Raw genomic sequence first — 24,627 nt, forward strand, 5'->3', positions numbered from 1 at the left:
CCTACTACTGTCCCACCACCCAGATGTCGCTGTGGGGAGCTGGTCAGGGTAGTTGTGACGGTAATGTGCGCTCTCCCTTTTAAAACTGCACGCTCTGTGCGTGTGTCAGTGCGTGTGTGTGTGGTTTTTTCCTCTCCCCTACCCAAGTTTGACCCTGCATGTGTTTCCTCTGCGCACCGCTCTCTCTCTCTCTCTCTCTCTCTCACTATAAAGTGCCCATGCCTTTCTCGCGCAGTCTCTTTCCCCGGTCACAAAACAACCGTGAGTGTCTTAACTCACCGTTCTTGAAAAACTTAAGAAAAAAAAAAATCATAAAAAAATATAAAATCTCCAAAAAATCTTCATAAAAATAAGTACCGTAATATTAAAAAAAAAAAATACAAATGTAAAAAAAATTGTAAAATCTAATTTTAAAACAAAAACAACTAAACAAGGAACAGGAGGCCTCGGGATTTTAACCGAAGTTAATTGGCGTCTACTAGCCTACTCTACTTTGTAAAGGCAAGAAACCCTTCAGCATATACGCCAAATTATCCCGTAGCCGTAGGCTATATCTTTTTCTCTCTGCAGGCTTGTCATTCTTTTCATTCTTAATTCAACAAAACGCGTGGAAAACCTCTACAGATCGGCGATCGGATCCGTTCACCGGCCGTTTAGGAACGGTCACACTTATTACGCACGGATTTTTGGATTGTGGAATAATCGCCGTTTCTCTGGCTGGCTTTTTTTTTTTTTTTTTTTGAGGGGAGGAGAACGAGCGGCGCGTTTCTACTAAATAGTGAAGTCCCCGAGTTATGAACACGGCCACAGCGGGGAGTTATCCGATGGCTTCTCTATACGTTGGCGACCTGCACCCAGACATCACGGAGGCTATGCTGTATGAGAAATTCAGCCCAGCCGGACCGGTGCTGTCCATTCGAGTGTGTCGGGACATGATCACCCGGCGCTCTCTCGGATATGCTTATGTGAACTTCTCCCAGCCCGCTGACGGTAAGGAAGGAATAACAACACAACACACAAGAACATGCACACAACATGCACACATTGATAACTATTCAAGTATCTGTGTTTGTATGCAGCCTAGATATGAAGTCAGTGGCACGGATTATACAGTAGGGGCTAGTAAACTGAATAGCAGCTGGAATACAGCTGCTGCATTACGTGTTTTGGTTTGGCACTGATTTGACACAGCATAATAGCCTGCTCACCTAGTCACCTTGAGCAGAGTTGAATGTATTGCCTCGTTAATTGTTATCAAATTAATGCTAATTTATGCAACGTTCAAATCAAGTGGCTGTGGCTGACTGGCTGTGTGTGTGTGTGTGTGTGTGTGTGTGGGTCACGTACATGGTTGGACGTGCATGTTCACTTCACTGTAAATGCCACTGATGTGATGTCACGTTAGAAAATGCATGGTGAAGGAAAGTCGATGATTGCCATTTAAAGTGCACTAAAGAGTTCTGCATTGTTTCACAATTTTACAAATATCTTTTTTTTTTTTTTTACTTCTCTCGTTAAGCCACGTTTGAGACTAGCTACTTTGAGACATGGATGCATTATAGCCAGAGAATGAAGCATGACAATTGTCTTTTTTTTTTTTTAGAGTAACCATTTGACCCATATACAAGTGCATGTCCCAGTTCCTGCATGCTGCAGTATAATGCTAGGATGATGAGCACACACACACAGCGCAGTTTAGTTTGACATGTATGCTTGACATTGTGTTGAAAACCATGTCCTCTTAATATGTATAGGCCTACCATGTTTGTCACCTCACAGTAACACTGCGGTTGTTGTGTGTGCAGTTCAACTTGTATAGCAGTTTCCTGTCAGGCAGGCTAACCCAAAATGACCCATTTCTGCTCCTATTTAAAGGGCCACTGAGGGATAATTCTGTAGTGAAATTAATTCCCCTTGCTGCTGTAGGCCTACAGTACAACTACAGGTACACACACAGTAACAGGCACAGCTGAACAATAGCGCTTGTGTTTGTCACCCTGGCGTGACCGTACGTGCGTGTCTAATGCAACGATAACATGCTTTGTTTAGTTAACTCTCAACCTTGCGTTTGAATCAGATCACGAAACTAAATGAGCGCCATCATCGTTCAGTTTGTTTAATGTTCTACAATGTACGTAATTACTTGTCTGCTTGTTAATTACAGTACTACACAGACACACAGCTGCACTGACACAGGTCTTAACTGCCGTGGTATCCATCCATCTATTCTCAGATGTGAGTGTAATGTTGATCGATTCAACATAACTTGTTGGTAGACGTCAATGAAATCCTACACGGGGTCATGAACTATATGCAAACAAAACAACGCACTAGGGCTAATATTACGCTAATACAACGCTGTTGTGATATGAGAGTACTAGTCACATAGTCTGGGATTTTGCATATCGTAATATTGTGATATGACATAAGTATAAGCCCTATTTTTATACAGGTACTTCATTTTCAGAAATAACGAGAATAGCCGATCCACAAGCCCAAAAAAAACTGACTTAGTACAATATCGATATCAAGGTATTTGGTCGAGAAATCATCAAATATCATGATATAATTTGATTTCGTCCATATTGCCCACTATAGCCCTATACATTGCACTCGAAGACGAATGTTTTGTTATGTCAGTGCTATTAGTAGAAGACGGGTGTTTTCTCTGTTTCGGGGGACCATGCCGTATCAAAGCATTGAGCAACAATGGGCGAGCGCCTTATCTGCGGAGTCTGTCAACCACCACCACCCCTCCAAAACAGTTTACACAGCGTGGGGTTTTGTAGCTGTTGTATCAACATTAAACACCTGTCACGTCTCATCTGTACTCGAGCCCCGTTAGCAAAACCTGCGGCAATGACTGGGTTACAACTGACGTGCATCCATTCCAGAGTGGTGGTATAGGGTGAGGGTAACAAGAGACAGAGGAAACCAAAGAGAGACCATTTGTTGGCAGTTTTTTAGAGGTACAGACATGGGGGGGATGGTAGCGATTTCATTGGGTGTTACATGAAGCTATATCGTGCGGTTATAGAGCATTGCTAAGCTGAAGTGAAAACGCGTATTTATAGTCTACAAGTCTAGAACAAACTATAGACGTGGAGTCTGGTCCATAGCTCCAATGCGTTGCGTTAGAGCTATGGAACAGAGCTAGACGTGTATACCGGTAGATAGTTGTTCCATAAGTTGTATCCGTTCTGTACTCAGCTAAAACTGATTTGTGTCTACGAGTACTAGTTGATGTGAGGCCTCCAAGTTTTCATACCTATATAGACAAGCGACTATTGTCCCAGCAGGTTTATTATCATTTATTTTGGATTCAAATGGTGCCATATATAACTGTAAACATGATTTTGTAAGATGTGGTGATTTGTGTTGAACGTGTCTCTCTCCACTACATCAATGGCAGTGCATGCTCACGCAGCTCACAGTGAGTCCATGCCAGCACATACCTCTCACATGACACTAGGACCCCTCTCTAAATATAGATCCTCTTTCAGGCAGCCCAAAGTTTGCCTGTGCATTTACTAATTATATAGTATCTAAACATTTGAAGTCTTAATAAAAGTCTAGATGACAGGCATGGTTTGGTTATCATCAGGGGGTTTGGCATGCGCTTTGCCGTGATCCATAACTTGGTTCTGACTTCTTCTACATGACGAAACGAGAGTTTAACATGATGCTATAACTCAGAACCGTCGTCATTGTGTTGGCTAGTTGAAAGTCTGTCTGTGATCTTTGTTGTATTTTCTTGAATCAATCTTAAATCAGGAAGCCCTATATAGTCAGAACCTTCCAGAGCCAGGCCCACATGTTTGACTGTCATCACACGCACCTTCTCTGGAGCACATGGGTTGTGAAAAGTACAATTGCAGGCAAACTGCTGATGCCAGCAGACACAAGGCAGCTCCGTTTTGTTTACCAGACATTTTTAGCTGGAAAGCCCTGTGTGTGTGTGTGTGTGTGTGTGTGTGTGTGTGTGTGTGTGTGTGTGTGTGTGTGTGTGTGTGTGTGTGTGTGTGTGTGTGTGTGTGTGTGTGTGTGTGTGTGTGTGTGTGTGTGTGTGTGTGTGTGTGTGTGTGTGTGTGTGTGTGTGTGTGTGTGTGTGTGTGTGTGTGTGTGTGTGTGTGTGTGTGTGTGTGTGTGTGTGTGTGTGTGTGTGTGTGTGTGTGTGTGTGTGTGTGTGTGTGTGTGTCACTGTGGAGTAATCGAACAAAAGGACGCTCACTAGTTGGCATTCGTGCCCAGATGGACAGAGAGAGAGAAAGAGAGAGAGAGCGCGCCATACAGTGTAAAGAGAGAGAGAGACACACACACACACACAGGACTTGATAAAGTAGTGTGTTGTTACAAAAAATAATCAAACTAAACTGGGCTTGGAAGAGAATTGCTAAGTTAGTAGCCTACTACTGTATATGGATCACTAGTGTTGTATATCTTAGACAAAAAGTTTCCGACACATATATATAGTGTCAATTCATTTTGTCTATCCAATGTATATCCAGTATAGCCTGCCACATATCCCCAAAGCTTTGTCCAGCCTTTGTAAGGCCTGGCTGGGCAGCATACTGCAGCCCATCCATCATGGTGGGTGCCCTGAGTTGAGTGAGAGGACCATGTGCTCGCCCCCCTGCGCAGCTGCCCCGACACTGACACAGCTGCTCCGTGCCGAATGCAGTCTCCTGCCATACCGTGTTTTACTCTATACCCAGTCCCACGTGTCTCTCAATAAGGGCCCGAAATTGGGATTCACCGGCATGCCCGCCATACACAAGAGCACCGAGTCTCTTGTGTGACATTCCACTGCAGCTTTCATCTTCTCAGATAGTCTGCCAGGAGGACGCCACACCACAGTCTGAATGTTTTAGTTAAAAATCATAGAAGAAGCTGTGGTATGATTTCATTAGTTTGATCACTGGTGACTAGTTTAACCACCCTAAACCCTGGCAATTCTATTTTGGGGATGTCGAAAAGATTAACCCACGTGGATATTTTTTAAAATGTCTTCTAAATCCTGACAGTTTTCTGTCAGGATTTGCGCCACATTTTCACGTAAAAAAAAAAAAAAAAGCAGACCTACAAGCTCGTAACGCGCCACTCGTGAGTCGGTGGTACGCTATGAGCTTGTAGATCTGCCATTTTTCAATAGCTAAATTATAACAATGTTTAAAACACCAAAAAAGGTTCTAAATTTTCTATTTCAAAAGTAGCTCACAAATCGTCAAGATGCGATGCGCTGTGAGATCTGTAGAAAAGAAGACATTTGGGGCTTTTAAAAACTGCCTTAAAAATCCATAACTTTCATATCCTACCCGGGTTTTCGAACGTGGTGAATGTCTACCGTTGAGCTAATAAAACTTAAACAGCATTTGGCAGAAGATGAGTTGCATTTTGAGCAATACATTGCTGTCAACCAGCAGTGGTCCTAGCCGATGACACAGAAGGACACACATTTCTCAGAAGAGCAGGTCTAGATCAGCGCTATACTACAACCTCCTCCCCTGCACAGTCAGTACTTGCATTGTACTGACTGTTGCCAAACATCTGCTATAGTTTTAACCTCATTGAGCACGTTAGTACACGCATTAAGTTGTTGCAATTAATATGTTGGTGGGTATAAAAGTGTGCAATGCATAGGCCATGAGTGTGCATATCACTGATAGAGATACATTTTGGTAACTAAGTATCTCTGTCAGTGCACTGTCATCTGCAACTAAGTCTTCGTCGACACCCGTCCTTACCTCTGTGACTTACTTGTGTACATTTTTTATTCCAGACGTTTACTTTTCGTAGGTTTCGTTTTTGGCTGGGACCCAAAGCCTTTCGTCCAATCAGGACAGAGAGTCAAAAAACCCCAGGGGTTAACTGGGGACAGGGAGGAACTCCTTATATGGTCAGCACACTTTTATGTGTGAGGATTATCACAACAAAACAAAAAAATAAGTGATATTTGAATTAAGTGAAATCACTGAATATACCTTTAACGTAACAGACTATCTTCTACGTTGATTATTTTACTTAATTAAAACACGCGAGTACTTTTTCCCCAGCGGAAAGAGCCCTGGACACCATGAACTTTGACGTGGTGAAAGGGAAGCCGATCAGGATCATGTGGTCCCAGAGAGACCCCTCCCTCCGGAAGTCCGGGGTGGGAAACGTGTTCATCAAGAACCTGGACAAGTCCATCGACAACAAGGCTCTCTACGACACCTTCTCCGCCTTCGGGAACATCCTCTCCTGCAAGGTACGACCACCGAAACGCACAGCGGTCACTGAGGGGCCACGAACACTACAGGTCCACACGGGGTTTCTCAAAGTGGGCGCTGCTGTGGCAACCCTAAGGTACGATTCATACTCCTGTTTTAGAGCCGGATAAAAGTCGGTTCGGCTCTGTAGAGCCTACAATGTGACGTCATTTGATGTTTTTTTTACCAACGTTTCGACAAACAGGTTGCCTTCGTACCCTGGAGAAGGCAACCTGTTTGTAGAAACGTTGGTTTATTTTAAAGGACCCCCAAATTGACACTCATTAGCCCCCCATTAGAAAATATATGTCAAGGACCCCCATAAGAGAAGACTTTCACGGCTCTAGCTTTCTCAACCAGTGTAATTTCACTGGTTGACCCTAACGGGTCCATTTGGTTCCATTTGTACACTCTCAGAGTTACAGACCCACACAGGGTACATTTGGTTCCAAACTATCATTTTGCTGGGGACCCCCTGGAACTCTCTCAAGGACCTCTAGGTGTCTCCCGGACCCCACTTTGGGAACCACTGCCATAGAGGAGATTCCATCATTGGCTCTTCGTGAAGGAACTACCGTATATGGCAGTATGCTCCTCGTTATCCTCGTGTGTTAGTGACGTCAGTCTCGTCCTCTCTCCGGCTCCAGGTGGTCTGCGATGAAAATGGCTCCAAGGGCTACGCGTTTGTTCACTTTGAGACCCAGGACGCGGCCGACCGCGCCATCGAGAAGATGAACGGCATGCTTCTGAACGACCGCAAGGTGTGAGTATCCAATCATCCCAATCAGCCGGGGGAGCGGTTTCGGGAGTGCTCCTCGAGCCTTCCATTGTTTTAACTCTCAGAGTGTCCGTTTTAACCCCATTCTGACCTGAGATCAGATTAGAAAAATGTCTTCTACATCCTGACAGTTTTCATTCTGACCCGAGATCAGATTAAAAACATGTCTTCTACATCCCGACAGTTTTCTGAAAAAGCTCCTGTATGTATGTTTCTATGTCAGTCGTTTTTTCAAAAAAAAATTCAAAATATTTTCAAAAATAGCAGACCTACAAGCTCGTAGCGCACCACTCGGTGGCGCGCACTATGAGCTTGTAGATCTGCTATCTTTCAATAGCTAAAGCATAGCACAATGCTAACACCAAAAGGGGTTCCCGCCTAAAATGGGTTAACCACTTAGACTCTCTAATCTTAGTAACACGGACCTCAGTTGCACTGTAAACCCGTGTGCTGTTTCTTCAAATCTCTCCGGCAAAAAAATAAAGAGCTGATCTACAAGCGCACGTTGTGTGTTTGTGGAATGGATGTTTTTTGCCGAATTGTCCAGAATCTGGATACTGGGGTTCAAGTGGTTAAAAGTGTCATCCTTTGTTTCAGCGTCTGGTCCTAACTATCGCTGGTAAAAGAAAATGTAATAAACACATAAATAAATAGACGAGAAAAACAAGGAGTGGTGGAGTTTCCCCTCAAGGTGCATATAACCACATGACATGTCAATGTATGGACTCTAAGATTATCAACTACAAAGACAACGCATGACCTTTAAATTATGCAATCATGCGAAGGCGTTGCTTGCCAACAATAACTAGCGTGAACATCAATTCCCTGTTGGCAGGTGACACCGTCACACTATGGCACTATATTAATAGTAAAGTAAGTAGTAATGGAGTACAACTTTGGCTTTATGGCGAAGACGCCTGAAGTGCCGTATGTGTTTCCGTCAGACTGACATGAGATGTGGTTAGAAAACAGTCTAATGTCTATATGTACTGTAGCTTGTTCCTCTGTTGTCATACCTTATTGTGAGTCTTGCATTGTTTTTGAATGATAAGGTTTTTTTTTGTGTGTGTGTGTGTGTGTGTGTGTGTGTGTGTGTGTGTGTGTGTGTGTGTGTGTGTGTGTGTGTGTGTGTGTGTGTGTGTGTGTGTGTGTGTGTGTGTGTGTGTGTGTGTGTGTGTGTGTGTGTGTGTGTGTGTGTGTGTGTGTGTGTGTGTGTGTGTGTGTGTGTGTGTGTGTGTGTGTGTGTGTGTGTGTGTGTGTGTGTGTGTGTGTGTGTGTGTGTGTGTGTGTGTGTGTGAATAATACAACTAACCAGCAAGAGTTCGTACTTTGAGCAGCTTTGAAAAATGAAATAAAAGTTGAAACAAAGTTGAACGTGAACGGGCATAACAACAAAAGAGCAGGGGTCATCGATATTGACGTACACGGACAAATGTATTCGTGGCAAAAACAAATTTTTGTTCTTATTTTTTACACACCATTATAATGTTCTTATCTTGCATCATAATACCCAATCATTGAATGTCGAGTATCCAGGTTTCCTTCAGAATATGATTTACTACGACTACTCCCAGCAGTCCACTAGTACTAGTGGTTCTCAAAGGTTATATTAGCAAGGACCCCCTTAACTCCGAGAGCGTACCAATGGACCCAAATTGACCCGTCATTTGAGCCCTCTCAGAGTTTCAGATCTGTTATGGTCATTCAGGCCTGTAGCTCTTTAGGCATGTATGTCTGTGGATTTCTTTTTTTATATAGTGACAAAAGTCTCCACCATACAGTCCAGCTTGGCGATGACCCCTGCAAAAGACAGACACCTCCTTGTATCTTTTTTTCCCCCCTATCAGATGTGTTGTTTTTTTGTGTGTGTGTGTGTCCATCTGTCCACCACCATGCCGGTTCGCCTGCCTCAGAGTGTGTGTGTGTGTGTGTGTGTGTATAACCAAGCTTGTGTGTTTTAGTGACAGATGGAAAGCAGGGATGCATACTGGATGGCGGAGTGGGAGAGGTCGTCGTAGCAAGGTATATAAAGACCATTTGGTCGTCCTCAGCTTTCCTTTGTCCTGCGGGCCTCTTTCCCTTCATCCCCTTCCCATCAACCTCCTCCTCACCAAGTCTTGGACCAGGAACTATTAAGATGGTCGCCACTCACTGTGCTCTCTCTCTCTCTCTCTCTCTCTCTGTGTATAGCATGCCTACTTATTTGCCTGCCTCTGGTGATATTTATTCTTATTAACAACAGCTACGTGGTCGTCGTTCATCGTTTTCTTTTTCTTTCTTTTTTTAATTATCCTGCAGTCTCGTACAGAGTTGTGGCTGTGAATGTCTCGTGAATGTTGTTTGTCCTTATTTGTTTTTTTATTTCGTTTTATTTTTATTTTTTCGCAAACGGAATGGAAGCACATGTTGTAAAGCGGTGTGGCGTGGTCAGGTCTCCCTCTGTGTCAGTGTGGTGAACACCTACCCGCCGCATCGGAATGCCTGGTTTAAAGCTAGACGGAAGTCAAGAGAGATGAGTTCTGGGGTCATCGTGCTCTTGTTGTGTTGCTCCCAGACTGTTTTTTTTGTCTTTATGATTCTGTTTTTGTGAGAATGTGCGTTTGCCTCTCTTGCCCTTTTTCGTCTTCAGGTTCGTGGGTCGTTTCAAATCTCGCAAGGAGCGCGAGGCGGAGCTGGGGATGAAGGCCAAGGAGTTCACCAACGTCTACATCAAGAACTTTGGCGATGACATGAACGACGAGAGGCTGAAGGAGCTCTTCGACAAATACGGTAAATTGAAGGAACATTTTTGCACCCGCGTTACTTTTCACCATCATTCGCAGCACCGATACGGTTGCATGCCAGTGTTGATTTCGTCGACTAATACTAGGGCGAGAAATGTCCGTCGACTACCTTTTTTCACTGACAAAAACAAAATGGAAACGAAATGAAAACTAAGCCATGATGACTAAAACTGAGACTAAATATCAACAAATAAAAACTACACTAAAATGTAAGGAAGGGACTGGTGGACAAGAGATTCAGTATCCAGGTCTTAACTTGGTTGCATGCTGAAAAATAGCAGCTGTGAGCTTGTAGATCGGCTATTTTCAGGCAAGTGTAAAATCTGCCATTACGAAGGCCATTTAGCCTGGGACCCCCTGGAACTCCCTCAAGGACCCCTGGGGGTCCCCGGACCCCACTTTGGGAACCACTGGTCTACTCAACGCTCTCTGTGCTCTAATAGTGACACTTAGTGGACATTTTAAGCAGTGCGTTCTGCTCAAAGCCATGTAAGTGACATTGTTTTGTTAGAACGGAAAGGCTTTTGTGGACAAGGTTAAAGTGCTATGTTCAAATTCTAATCATTGTTCATCCAATAGCAGGGGTCTCCCTCCCCGTCTCAACAGCTCTTGAAAGAGAAAATAAATGGGTTGCCAATTTGATCCAATCAAGATCGAGAGATCAAGCATTTTATCAGGTTCAACTTCATAGAGTTCCAGATCCTGTTTTTTCTGCTCGTTTCTTTGTGACATCACTTCCAATTTCACTCGTTCATCGATATAATCTGTAGTGTAATCAGAATCGGCCATAAAAATACCATATCGGTATCGGATTGGTCTCAATATAACACAGATTATTCTCACTGAACCATTGTGGTTCCTCTGTATAATATTGGAATCGGCAGATATATGTCCCTGCAAATGATTCATAACCGTGCACCCCTACTTGTTTATCCAGCAACCTGTATAAGTTCTCTCTCCTGATTGGATAAAAGTGGTATCCCGACTTGAAAATGCATTTTCCGTTGACTGTAAAAAGATGGAGAGACAGACTCCTGTTAGTGAACAAACACTGCAATGATCGGAATATTGAGAAACAAAAAAACATATAAGCAGTAATTATAACAGATATAACAGTAATTATATCAGTTGGATGCAAGTGAAGATGTGAAGGAATGCCAGTTCCTTTTTGGGAGGTTGTTCTGTGGACAGTAGGGCTGTAACTACCAACGGTGTTGATTTTGACAGCATATACTGTAGTCAAAATCATAATCATAGTCTTTTGAATAGTTTGCATTTAGTTTTACACATTTTAGATTTTAGTCGACTACATCTACAGTTGATTTAGTCGACTAAAATGTATTTTGGCGGGCCTCGATGCCGTTGTAATTTTACATTTGTTGAAAATAGCCGATCTACATGCTCACAACGCGTCGCAGCGCGACAGCCATTTTCAACATGCAACCAAGAGTAAAATTACTTATACTTACTAATACTTAGTAATACTGGATCTCTTATCCACTAGTCCCTTCCTAACATTTTAGTCTAGTTTTTTTATTTGTTGACAAAATTGTCAATAGATTTAGTCTTAGTTTAGTCATCATAGGTTAGTTTTCGTTTACGTTTCCATTTCGTTTTTGTCTGTGAAAAAAACGTTGTGAAACGCTGTTCCTCTGTGACGTCTGCAGGTAAAACCCTCAGCGTGAAGGTGATGACAGACCCCACTGGCAAATCCAGAGGCTTTGGATTTGTGAGTTACGAGAAACACGAAGACGCCAACAAGGTAATTAATGTGCAACAGCTGCAACGGAGTCATGCATATTAGTTTGTCTCCGTCAGGCTGAAGGCGTGGCCGAGACTTTGTTTTCGGCTTTTCGCCCCCTTGTCTGTCGGTAGGTTCCGATCGGCATGAAACTTTGCATGCAAAAACCTCTGCCCAAAATGTTTCACGCCGGCCCGTTAAAAGTTTCTAATTAGCCCTTCGCTAAATCCCACCCTGTCAATGTTATTTTCCATGGCTGTGTTGTTGAAGATATACACGGCTTAACGTCGAAAAAGTTACACGACTCACCCACCCAGGTGATGGCAATAATACTAATGAGCGTAGTCTTACCGTGCAACATGAAAACTCCTGTCAGGTGGTCGTTAAAAGTTGATTTCTCCCTCTGTCATTTTCTCATATTTCTAGTTCATTTAAAGATGGAGTGCCACCATTTTTCCAGTTTTTCATGTGTCTATGAGGTGACAGTACTTCATTAGACACCCTGGAGTCGTTTTTATGTGCAATGATGTATTCCCTTTGTATTTAGGGTTTCTTCCTGGAGGCTGCACCCTTGACAGTCAAACGGGCCAATGAAATAAACAGCAATATAGTGACATCACATATTCAGCCCCTCCCCTAACCCCTCCCCCTTTATCATACAACTACAGCTGTGGGTGCGGCTTCAGTTCAGGTGGATCACCACCCATCACCACCCACCAGGCAATCCAGGCATACTTAATGAACTGGTGGGCGTGTCCACATACAAACAACACTTTAACTAATACTGTACACTTTTTTGAAAAAATTATACCTCCTTATATAACAATAACATGATCATGTTTTAGGAGAATCACGGCACTCCATCTTTAAATAATGTCATGCAAATGTGTCCAGTGCATAGCCTAATACTGCAGGCCTGGTCGACTAGATTTAGAAGACATTTTGATGCTCTTGCTACTGAAATGATCGATTCTTTATACTAGCCCTAATTCCAGCGTGTTGTTATGTTCCCACCCGCAGGCTGTGGAAGACATGCACGGCACGGAGCTCAACGGTAAGACCGTGTTCGTTGGCCGCGCTCAGAAGAAGATGGAACGCCAGGCGGAGCTGAAGAGAAAGTTTGAGCTGCTCAAACAGGAGAGAATCAGTCGCTACCAGGTCGGCAGGCTGCAGGAATACATCGTTGTTTGTTTTGGTGTTTTTTTTTTTAAACATGAGAGGTGTTATTGAGTGCAAATCACGACCCATGTCTGGGGTTTCTTTTTTTCTCTCAGGGAGTTAATCTTTACATCAAGAACCTGGACGACACCATAGACGATGAGAAACTGCGCAAGGAGTTCTCTCCGTTTGGGTCCATTACAAGTGCTAAGGTGTGTAATGACATCATAACTCCAGCATGTCGCCATATCGGGCATTCTAGAAATCACAAGCCTTAGGCTACCTTGACCACAGTAATCCTGGTGCAGAGAAGAGCCTAAAGGCCTGCATGCTCTAATGCAGTGGTTTCCAAACTGCAGGGGGTCTAATATTACATAAATAATCACACCCGTGTGAAGTGAGGGGCGCCCTCGATAAATAGGCAAACATATTTATCTCTACAAGCTCACATTTAACTCTACCGTCTGTGCTTTTTTGGCAAACTGTTAATAAAGTATTCACTCAATCAATCAATCTCTTCTAGGTGATGCTGGAGGAGGGTCGCTCCAAGGGCTTCGGCTTCGTGTGTTTCTCGTCCCCGGAGGAGGCCACCAAGGCGGTGACGGAGATGAACGGCCGCATCGTGGGCTCCAAGCCGCTCTACGTGGCGCTGGCGCAGCGCAAGGAGGAGCGCAAGGCCCACCTCACCAACCAGTACATGCAGCGCATCGCCGGCATGAGGGCCATGCCCGCCAACGCCATCATCAACCAGTTCCAGCCCGCCAGCGGCTACTTCATGCCCGCTGTGCCACAGGTGCGTGTGCGTGTTGTTAAAAGGATGTTGTTTGCTGCTGCGAGAGTGAGGTCTAGCCAACACCAACTCGGGATTCCTGGATTTCCTGTCCAACATCAGGTTCTTGAGCTCTGCAGTGTTGTCAGCCAAGCTGTCGCGCCGCAGCACGTCTACATTACGTGGTACGCTTCTTTCCCCTCCTGGTTTTGCCCTGGAGGGGCAAAGGGTATTTTTTTAATTATAAAAATACATAAAAAAAAATATATATATATATATATATACTGTATATAAAATAATTATTTATTGTAATTGTCCAAATCAGGTATAGTCTTTTAAAACACATTTTGTGCCCACACAACACATCTTTTTTTTTTTTAATGAAAACCAAAATAAAAATAAAAAATATTATTTTATTGTTTTGCAAAGACGTCCACAGACGTGTTGGGTACCACATACGGGTAATTCCCAGGATGTCTGTGGACGTCTTGGGCACACATGCTGTTAACAGGTTTAGTGCCCAAGACGTTCCCACAGGACAGGGCCGTTGCTAGGGAACGCCTTGTGCAGCGCTCTCTGACATGTTTTGCCCATGTGCTCAGCCGTTCACTTCCTTGTTTACGGCCTACGGTCTATTCTCTCCAAATCTACGGCGCTCTGCATGGCTTTGATCAGAACGGCGATGTTTTATCTGTCCTCCTTTCTGACTTAACCAAGCATCTCGTTTGGAATATTAACGCTTCTAAAGAGAGATCAGATGAGGAGAGTAATGGAGACGCGTAGTAGACATGGGAGAATACCCGAAGAGGCGGCTGTTCATAGCTACTGTGTAGTCAGTACTGATGTATGGGGCCGAAAGAGAAGGATGAGACTGGCAGGGCACTGCGTCAGGCACCCATAACTTGAGGCAAGTAAATTGACCCTATGGGAGCCAAACCAGGGCAAGGCCAGGAGGGGAAAGAAGCGTACCACCTAATGTAGACGTGCTGCGGCGCGACAGCTTGGCTGACAACACTGCAGAGCTCAAGAACCTGATGTTGGATAGGAATTTGTGGAGGGCAGCGATCCAGGAATCCCGAGTTGGTGTTGGCTAGACCTCACTCTCGCAGCTACTAACTAGTATTGGAACATTATAACCTCCCGCCCTCCTCTACTAGCATACGGTTATGCACAAGCACCACATTGTCCTGTCGGCTTTTAGTGGGAGACAATGAGACATAAAACAAGGCATTGAGAACAAGGCACAGATGTGCAAAATGCAAACGTGAGCAGCACCCTCCGGTGGGCTGACTGACAATATGCAGTCAGCCTCATTATGATGGCTTTGCAGCTCAACTGAAAAAAGAAAACCTAAGAAACAAAACACTGTCAGCAACAAACGGAAAGACATTGTTAAAGTGTGCGAGTTTGTGAGTTTGTGTGTGTGTGTGTGTGTGTGTGTGTGTGTGTGTGTGTGTGTGTGTGTGTGTGTGTGTGTTAAAAAGGTAAAACATATAAAGAGACAACGCAGGTCTCGCATATAGGTGCTGAAATGAAAGTATGATTCTAATAAAAATCACAATATTGTGATTATTTTTTGTCCCCCAGGCCCAGAACAGAACCACTTACTATGCACCCAATCAGATGGCCCAGATGAGGCCCAACCCTCGTTGGCAGCAGCAAGGTGGGAGGGGTCAAGGTCAGTGAGATCATGTGACTTTTGAAAAGAATCTCTCTTTGACATAAACCAATGTGTGATGTGTTCTAAACCAGTGGTTTTCAACACTTTTCATATCAAGGTCCATTATTTATTCGCGCTTGAGCCACGGAAACACCATTTGATGGGATTTTAGCCTCTCAGATCCACAACCTTTTTTTTCGTTGCGTAAGATTTTGTCCACAATATTCTTCATGCTGTATTGATGTTGGTACCATTAGGAGAGGTACCAGGCAAACGTTGATCAAAATAACAAGTCTCTAAATGTGTAGACTTCTTGTAAAGTAAGTAATGCATATGTTTAACAATTTATACTCTTGAGAGCATAAAATTAATGTGTCCATTGGTTTCATTTTACACTCAAGAGTTAAAGATCTAATAAGGGTCCATTTGGTTACCAACTCTCCGTCATTTAGCTGGGGACCACCTGGAACCCCCTCAGGGACTACCGGTGGTCCCCGGACCACTGGTTGAGAACCACTGTATTGTATAATATTATATGGTATTTTAATGCCCTCTGAAGCCCTATTTATACTACATCGTGCGGAAATACTATAGCGTGTACAAAGCTCACAGCGCGCTGTTCATGTGTGTTTTAATTTAGAGCATTTTATATACGTGTGCAACAACCCATTTATGAACCACGTTCAACGTGGCATCCCTATTTTGAGAATGTCATGATAGGCGAACATTTTCAAACATTTTCTGTATTTGCCCTCAAACAAAATAGTGAAATATTGATCTAGCTCGCCACGTGACACATTGAGAGCTTGCAGATCCACAACTTTTGCTCTGTTAGAAATCTTATTGTATTATTGCTATTGTAACGTTTTTTTTTTTTTTGCCACACCCCATGTCTTTCTGAAATCACGCCGCTGCTCCCAAGGATTCCAGGGCATGGCAAACTCCTTACGCCAGCCGGGTCCACGCGCCAACATGAGACACATGGCTCCCAACAGCACATCACAGGGCCCAAGAGGTGTGTATCTGTGGCAGTTTCCCACTCGAATGCTGAATTCACGGCAGCAGCAGTGTTGATTTCTACCGCTCTGGTTTCCCTCTAAGGGCAGATTCACGCTATGGTCCCGGCGTGCGCACTCGGGACCATCTGGTCCCGAGTGCGTTGGCAGATGTCGTGGTAGTGGGAATCCTGCGAAACCGTTCCCGGCTCACCCAACCGTTCCCGGGACCGCATGGCGGTAGTCTCGGGGCCGATTGGAGTGTCCACGGATGTGAAAGCATTGAATACATTTGAATGAAGTGTACTCGGGTGGCTTCAAAACGGTCTGTATAGAAACCAATGAGGCTACAGTCTATCTGTGGTGTTTACAAAACCTCTGAAACACCCGCCTTCGTTTGAACGCCTGGTCCACGCTTTTGCCGGTCCAAGGCCACGCTTTGCCGGCTCCTGCTGCAGCAGGGAAAGCAGCGGTTGCTCCTCACCATAAACAACGCATGGAACCGCACCGCTTTCTCTAAAACGTGGAAGTGGCATACCGCTGCCGGTGTGAATGTGGGTATCTGTGAGATTCAGCTACAATCTATAAATGTTGAAGTACTTTATGGTGAAGTATACTTTTTCCTTCCATGTAAATCAATTTGTCATATGCAAACTATGTTTTTTTTTTAAATGGGATCGCATTGATTATCAGCTGGTTGATGTAAGAGTGAAGCCACCTGGTGGATGACCACATGTGCATCCATCACCCACACAATCTCAATCCGGTTGGATTGTGGCTGGAGAGCATATCTCTCCACTGATTTAAATAAGCTACTCTACTACCTAAATATAAATCAATCCGGTTGGATTCTGGCTGGAGAGCATATCTCTCCACTGATTTAAATAAGCTACTCTACTACCTAAATATGAATCAAAGCAGAAGAGAGGACAAGTGATCGAGGTAATAGTTCCTGACACCAATCTGCGCACCATGGGGGGACCGGGCCTTTTGCGGAGGCCTCCGCAACGGCCTCCCCATGGACTTGAGAGTGCCGCAGGACTATTGACTCTTTTTAAAACAGGCCTGCAAACGTTCCTGTTTCGGAAAGGCTTTCTCGTGTTAAATTGTCGTCGGTTTTTTTGCACTTGATTCTTTTTCGATAACCCTGTTTTTAACCTTCTGTGATGATTGATTATATGTTTTAACCATGTAGCACTCTGAGATTCCCTGTGAATGAAAAGTGCAATACAAAATAAAATGCATTATTATTATTATTATTATTATTAGTCAGGCACGCTATATACAACCAGACATCATAGCATGATATGTGCTCCTTATCCCCTCCCGACCTCTAGGTGCTGGCCAGACCATGGGCCCGCGCCCCTCCATGGGGGTCCCGGGCCCCCGGGCCATGCCACCCTACAAGTATGCCACCAGCGTCCGTAACCCCAACCCCCAGGTGGTGCAACCTATTGCCTTGCAGCAGGTATGTACTGTATGTCTTAACCCATTTTGGTGTTTTAAAGCATTATATACTTTAGCTATTGAAAAATAGCAGATCTACAAGCTCATAGCGCGCCGTGTGCCGTGCTATGAACTGGTCTGCTACTTTTCAAAAATCGCAAAAATGTGGCGCAAATCTTTGAATATATATTCTTTCAGCGCAAACGTTTTCTACTCAGATCTTTGCTTCTGGTGGGGGTCCCTGAAACAACATATTTTCAGATGGGCGTCAGCGGCCAATTACATATTATTCTGGGGGTCCTTGACATGAAATGGTTTGAGAACCACTGATATAGAAACAGGTTTTTCAGAAAACTATCATGATTTTGAAGACATTTTGTAGAATTTTGTACAAGAGGGGCGCTCTTGTCATCGTACAGTACACATTTATGTCATATTTGGCGGACATTTGACCAGTACCTAATTTCTCCTTTCATTGTCAATGGCAAATATGAGACGTGATGGGACAACATTTGCGTCATATTTGGCTTTTGGCGGACATTTACTCACCATGGGGGGTGAGTAATCGATAGGGGAAAAGAAAATGAGGGGAAAATGAGGGGAAAGTGAAGGGCGCTCTTATCATCGTACATCATCTCATTCCGGCCAGTCACAATTTGCGTCCTCACTTTTGTCATTCATGTTTGTGTTACGCAATGTTTGTGTTTACACGAACACTCACAATTGTCCACTCGTTATCAATGGCGTTTAATGTTTGTGTAGGACAAAGTTTGTGTTTACTTGACCTTTTTACCAGTCAAATAATATTAAAGAAACTGTTAACTGGTGTGCCGTCACTTTAAAAGCGGATTCTTTTTTACCCGGGCAGTGCTGGTTTGCAGGTATCAATACACTTTTATGTTTGTGCAAGCATGGATGATTACATTTGTTTCTCGATCGCCTCTTGTCTTGATTGTTTAAACATGACGTCATGGGACGCTATGCTTGATAACAGGCTTGATAAGCCCAAAGCATATCGATAACGGGTACTCGATAAGCTTGTTATCAGATTTTTTAGGGTATCAGTTATCGAGCTCCATCCCTAGCTAGCGCCCTCATTTTAGAGGTGAACTATCCCTTTTAAAGAACAGTCACATAATTATAATTTTTTTTTCTCGTGGTTTTTCCTCGCCCTCCTCCACCCCCTCCTCTTCCTCCTCCTCCTCCTCCTTCTCCTCCTCCTCTTCCTCCTCTTTCTCCTCGCCCTCCTCCCCCTCCTCCTCCTCCTCCCCCTCCCTCTCCCCATCCTCCCCCTCCCCCTCCCTCTCCCCCTCCTCCCCCCCCTCCTCCTGTGCGTTCCAGACTCAGCCAGCCGTGCACGTTCAAGGCCAGGAGCCTCTCACGGCCTCCATGCTGGCTGCCGCGCCTCCGCAGGAGCAGAAACAGATGCTGGGTGAGAGAGTTATACAAAGTGCAGTACATTACAGGGGACGTATATTACACTAGGACAGTGGTGTTCAACCCTTTTCACATCAAAGGTCCATTCTTTATTCTGCATTTGATGAGATTTAGCTAGCCTCTCACTCAGACCCAAAACTTTGAAAATGTTGTTCTCGTTGGATAGGATTTGTTCATGCTGTGTTGATGTGGTGATGAGGTAGCCATAGGAGAGACAACAGGCAAACATTGATCAAGTCTCTAATTGTGTAGACTTGTGTAGAATTGGTAATGACTGATTTTATACTTGCTACTTGGTTGCATGCTGAAAATAGCCGATCTACAAGCTTGTATAGCTTCTATTGTCCGATTACAGCACCCGAGCACAACCAAGCATAAAATGACTTGTCTTTTAGCTCTACTGGATCTCTTCTCCACTATATGTAGTCCCTCCCTATACGTATTTAGTTTTGGTTTTAGCCATCATGGCTTGGTTTTCATTTAGTTTTCGTCACTGGACGAACATTTTTCGTCATAGCACAGGAATGTACGTATACAGTTCAATGCATGGTCTGCTGAGAGGACTTAAACCCCACGAAAGCCTATATGACTTGTTTGTATTGGGGGGTCCTTCATATTCAATTCATAGGAAACAAAGTCAACAAAGATTTCAGTCATGAGATTGTTTTCCCCTGCTTTAATGCACGCGTGTGTGTGTCTCTTGGGTTTTGTGCGGCGCGTACAAACAGGCGAGCGTCTGTTTCCTCTGATCCAGTCGATGCACGCCAGCCTGGCGGGGAAGATCACCGGCATGCTGCTGGAGATCGACAACTCTGAGCTCCTGCACATGTTGGAGTCCCACGAGTCTCTGCGCTCAAAGGTAGGCTCACCGTCACGAGTCTCTGCGCTCAAAGGTGTAGGCTCACCGTCACGAGTCTCTGCGCTCAAAGGTGTAGGCTCACCGCCACGAGTCTCTGTGCTCAAAGGTATAGGCTCACCGTCACGAGTCTCTGCGCTCAAAGGTATAGGCTCACCGTCACGAGTCTCTGCGCTCAAAGGTATAGGCTCACCGTCACGAGTCTCTGCGCTCAAAGGTATAGGCTCACCGTCACGAGTCTCTGCACTCAAAGGTAGAGGCTCACCGTCACGAGTCTCTGCGCTCAAAGGTATAGGCTCACCGTCACGAGTCTCTGCGCTCAAAGGTATAGGCTCACCGTCACGAGTCTCTGCGCTCAAAGGTAGAGGCTCACCGTCACGAGTCTCTGCGCTCAAAGGTATAGGCTCACCGTCACGAGTCTCTGCGCTCAAAGGTATAGGCTCACCGTCACGAGTCTCTGCGCTCAAAGGTAGAGGCTCACCGTCACGAGTCTCTGCGCTCAAAGGTATAGGCTCACAGTCACGAGTCTCTGCGCTCAAAGGTATAGGCTCACCGTCACGAGTCTCTGTGCTCAAAGGTGTAGGCTCACCGTCACGAGTCTCTGCGCTCAAAGGTATAGGCTCACCGTCACGAGTCTCTGCGCTCAAAGACACGCTTTTGTTGTCGTCGAATGCCATTTTGTCCACAATTCCATGCATGCTGTGTCGATCGAACAGGCAAATGTCGATCAAAATAACAATTCTTCTGGATTCTCTAATTGTGTGGACTTCTTGTACATTTAGTAATGAAGATGTCCTAACGATATTTGAACTCTTCAGTCCACGGGGTCCATTTGGTTTTGTTTAAGGTTTTCAAGTGTTAAAGGTCTATGCGGGTCCATTTGGTTACCAATTCTCCGCCATTTAGCTGTGGAACGCCGTGGAACCCCCTGATTGAAAAGGAATACTGGACTACTCGCCCCGGTGCTTGCCCGTTTTTCCTCCCGGAATTTTCCCCAGTGAGGGGGATAACTTTGTAATATGCTATTGGCTGTTTGTAAAAATATAAAAAGATACTCCTGTGGAAAGGCTATATTATTTTACTTATATTGACCCTATAAACAATTTAGTATTATTTAGTATATGTAAGGTTTTGCCCCCTCAAATGGTACCTCGTCAGATAATCCCCACATATCCTACAACAACTTCTGTGAACAGAAATTATAAATAACAGACTTAAATTATATTTGTACTTAGGCTGTCTGCTCTCATGAAAGTTTATAGTTAGAGAAAGTCAAAGTCCAGCCGTCTGCTGTCCAGCCTCTCCCACCCCTCACTGGGGAAAAGTCTGGGAGGAAAACAGAAACGGGGCGAGTAGTCTTGTTACCATTGAAAAGCACTGTGTTAATGGGTTGTGTTGTTGTTGTGTAGGTGGAGGAGGCGGTTGCAGTGCTGCAGGCCCATCAGGCTAAGAAGGACGCCACGCAGAAGGTCAGCGGCGTCACCACAACCACGACTGCTGCTACCTCCTGATGTGCAAGGGTGGGTAACTTTATCTACACACACACACACACACACACTCCAGAGGGCCACTATATCTACACACACACTCCAGAGGGCCACTATATCTACACGCTCACTCCAGAGGGCCACTATATCTACACGCTCACTCCAGAGGGCCACTATATCTACACGCTCACTCCAGAGGGCCACTATATTTACACGCTCACTCCAGAGGGCCACTATATCTACACGCTCACTCCAGAGGGCCACTATATCTACACGCTCACTCCAGAGGGCCACTATATCTACACGCTCACTCCAGAGGGCCACTATATCTACACGCTCACTCCAGAGGGCCACTATATCTACACGCTCACTCCAGAGGGCCACTATATTTACACGCTCACTCCAGAGGGCCACTATATCTACACGCTCACTCCAGAGGGCCACTATATCTACACGCTCACTCCAGAGGGCCACTATATCTACACGCTCACTCCAGAGGGCCACTATATCTACACGCTCACTCCAGAGGGCCACTATATCTACACGCTCACTCCAGAGGGCCACTATATCTACACGCTCACTCCAGAGGGCCACTATATCTACACGCTCACTCCAGAGGGCCACTATATTTACACGCTCACTCCAGAGGGCCACTATATCTACACGCTCACTCCAGAGGGCCACTATATCTACACGCTCACTCCAGAGGGCCACTATATCTACACGCTCACTCCAGAGGGCCACTATATCTACACGCTCACTCCAGAGGGCCACTATATCTACACGCTCACTCCAGAGGGCCACTATATCTACACGCTCACTCCAGAGGGCCACATTGCATATATACATACTGTCGGGCAGAACTTTTTCCATAATGAATGCCATACTAATGCAAAAATATAGCCCATCTACAAGCTCAACGCGCGTTTTGAGCATGCGGTTTTGCTATTTCAGCATTTTTTTTATTTGAATCCTAATTTTATTTGTAATATTTTTGATTTTTTTTTTAATGCATTTAGTTGTACTTATTTACTTATGTTAACTTTATGAACTTAAATACAAATACATTGCACATACAAAAATACAATAAAAGTGTGTAATACTAGTCATTAAGCTACTAATATAGACTGAAGTAATTAAAGCATGTTTGCATGTGTTCAATCAATCAATAATACAGTATATCAGTGTTCCGATATTAACCCTCATTAAGTGAAGGTGCCCAGGTATATGGAGTGATTTATTTAACCTGGAATCCAGACTGACTCGCTAGAGTCAGCGCTCGGTCTTTTCCCCCGTCTCTTCCCAGCCTGGGACGCTTCTGCTTGAGCCTAATTTCCGAACGTCACCCGTTGCGTTTTATAGGCACGTCATTTGCTGATTGCAGATCACAGTACCAATCAGAATCCTCTGTGCCTGTGTGATCGAAGCCGTCCCTTTCAAATAGGGAAGACTCCCAGACTGAGAGGCGAGGTGAACAAAGCAAAACGCTGAATGTAGCGAATCGGTCTAGATCCCTGGCCATCTCGTCGCCATGCTGGCTAGTGCTGGACATTTTAGTAAAGATAATATTTTTGGACACTAAGGTCACATTCACACCAGAGAGCTTTGCTGCGATTAAAACGAATCCTGCTGCGCATTTTCAGAAAGTGCACTTTGTTTGGCAGGTGTGAAGGCTCATTCGAATTCTAATGCGTATCAAAGAACCGCATTTTACTCCGAGCAAAAACGGGGGTTTCGCTTCGCTTCCAATCGCACTTGATTACGATTCGGTGCAGGTGTGAATGCAATCCGCAGTAAATAAAGGAAATGAAGCAAACAATGTGGCGGGTGAGGAGCTGAACACAGTTGGAGACGGAGAAGGCATATTTTACGCAGCGCAAAGATGTCCCGTTACTGTGGATAGACGTGGTCGAATGAGGAGACTGAAACCCTGATTGAAATGAGGACGTGTACATTAATCAATTGCTTAAGAAAACACATAAAAACACTGCAGTGTATTATAGCCTACAGAATATTCTGTCTGTCTGTCTGTCTGTGCGTGCCGTAAACATGGAGTGCTACTGCTGTCACTCACTGTGTGGGGACTGGGGAGTTATCAGTGCGCTCAGCGCTGTGCCTCCATGCCCAAAAGAACAGTGTGTGGCGGCTGCGTGCGTAGAGAGAGAGAAAGAGAGAGAGGGGGGTCCCAGACGGCACGACACATGCACGTTATGAGTGTAATTTTATCACCATAGATTTCACTGTGTAGGCTAGTTTATGAATGGAACACATTGATAAAGGTCCCCCCTGCTGCGAATGACAGTGTGAAGGCAAACCGCAGCAAATTAAATATGCAAGAATCCCAAATTCTCCGCCCATACACATTGAGTCTACCAAAGTATTAGGTGAGAATGTGACCTATTATTACCAGATACACATAAAGAGCTATAGCCCTGAATGACAAATGAAACCACATTTGGTTCCATCTGTACTACACTCTCACAGTTATGGGAGTCAAGTAAAGGTTTTGTTTGTTTGTTTCAGGAGGCGCACAGGGAGAGAAGGACAAGGCACTGCATTGTCCCCAGTCACCAGTCACCTCTATGGGGAGAGAGGGACACTGCATTGTCCCCAGTCACCAGTCACCTCTATGGGGAGAGAGGGACACTGCATTGTCCCCAGTCACCAGTCACCTCTATGGGGAGAGAGGGACACTGCATTGTCCCCAGTCACCAGTCACCTCTATGGGGAGAGAGGGACACTGCACTTGGCCCCAGTCACCAGTCACCTCTCCAACAAAATACACACAAAAAAAAGAAGAAATTAAAAAACAATTAACCTGAACATTTTGGAAAATATTACAGTACTTAATTTTCTTAGTTCTGTAATAGTTTTAAACTGAATACCAAAAGCAATGATGCAAATTGAGGGGCAGCTTCTCTCTCTCTCATTTTGTGGCTAAGGAAGGAGACACCCTTTTTCTATCTATGGAAAATGAGTCTCACTCTTATTTCTTTTGTTTGAAAGATTTTTAGTTTGATTTGATTTGAATTGCTGGATTCCTCCACCCCATCATGTTATCATGGATGTGTGGTATTCTCAATAAAGGGATGATCAAAGATAACACCTGTTTGATTTGTTTGTGTCCTTAGTTTTAAATTGTCACATGGGCGACGCCGCATTTTTAGAGCATGCTTATTTCTTTTAATTCTCACATTTTTATCCCAGGATTTTTGCAACACCCAGTGTCAATTATCTACACTACACTTCCTCTGCCAAACTGGGGAGGG

General features: G+C 44.6%; 1 protein-coding gene across 1 annotated transcript; it reads left to right on the forward strand.

Moving 5' to 3' along the window:
* Window positions 1–223: 223 nt before the first annotated feature.
* Window positions 224–24,461, forward strand: pabpc4 (poly(A) binding protein, cytoplasmic 4 (inducible form)). The gene is made up of 15 exons (XM_080784392.1): window positions 224–990; window positions 6,054–6,247; window positions 6,896–7,011; window positions 9,656–9,795; window positions 11,477–11,571; window positions 12,571–12,708; window positions 12,825–12,920; window positions 13,232–13,501; window positions 15,065–15,155; window positions 16,060–16,152; window positions 17,470–17,600; window positions 18,920–19,010; window positions 19,744–19,874; window positions 21,281–21,391; window positions 23,882–24,461. Exons 1-14 carry the CDS (start codon window positions 795–797, stop codon window positions 21,380–21,382), a joined length of 1,884 nt encoding a protein of 627 aa, XP_080640518.1. The 5' UTR covers window positions 224–794; the 3' UTR covers window positions 21,383–21,391; window positions 23,882–24,461.
* The last annotated feature ends 166 nt before the right edge of the window (window positions 24,462–24,627 follow it).

The sequence above is a fragment of the Protomyctophum bolini genome (assembly GCF_963924005.1).
Source record: "Protomyctophum bolini genome assembly, chromosome: 15".
NCBI classification, from domain to species: Eukaryota; Metazoa; Chordata; class Actinopteri; order Myctophiformes; family Myctophidae; genus Protomyctophum; species Protomyctophum bolini.

What these genes read in the sequence shown, in the direction of transcription:
- pabpc4 (XM_080784392.1), top strand. Translation starts at nt 795, where the DNA reads ATGAACACGGCCACAGCGGGGAGTTATCCGATGGCTTCTCTATACGTT. An exon ending in CTTCTCCCAGCCCGCTGACG is followed by an intron (nt 991 to 6,053) that starts GTAAGGAAGGAA and finishes CTTTTTCCCCAG; the next exon opens with CGGAAAGAGCCCTGGACACC. An exon ending in GGTCCATTACAAGTGCTAAG is followed by an intron (nt 12,921 to 13,231) that starts GTGTGTAATGAC and finishes AATCTCTTCTAG; the next exon opens with GTGATGCTGGAGGAGGGTCG.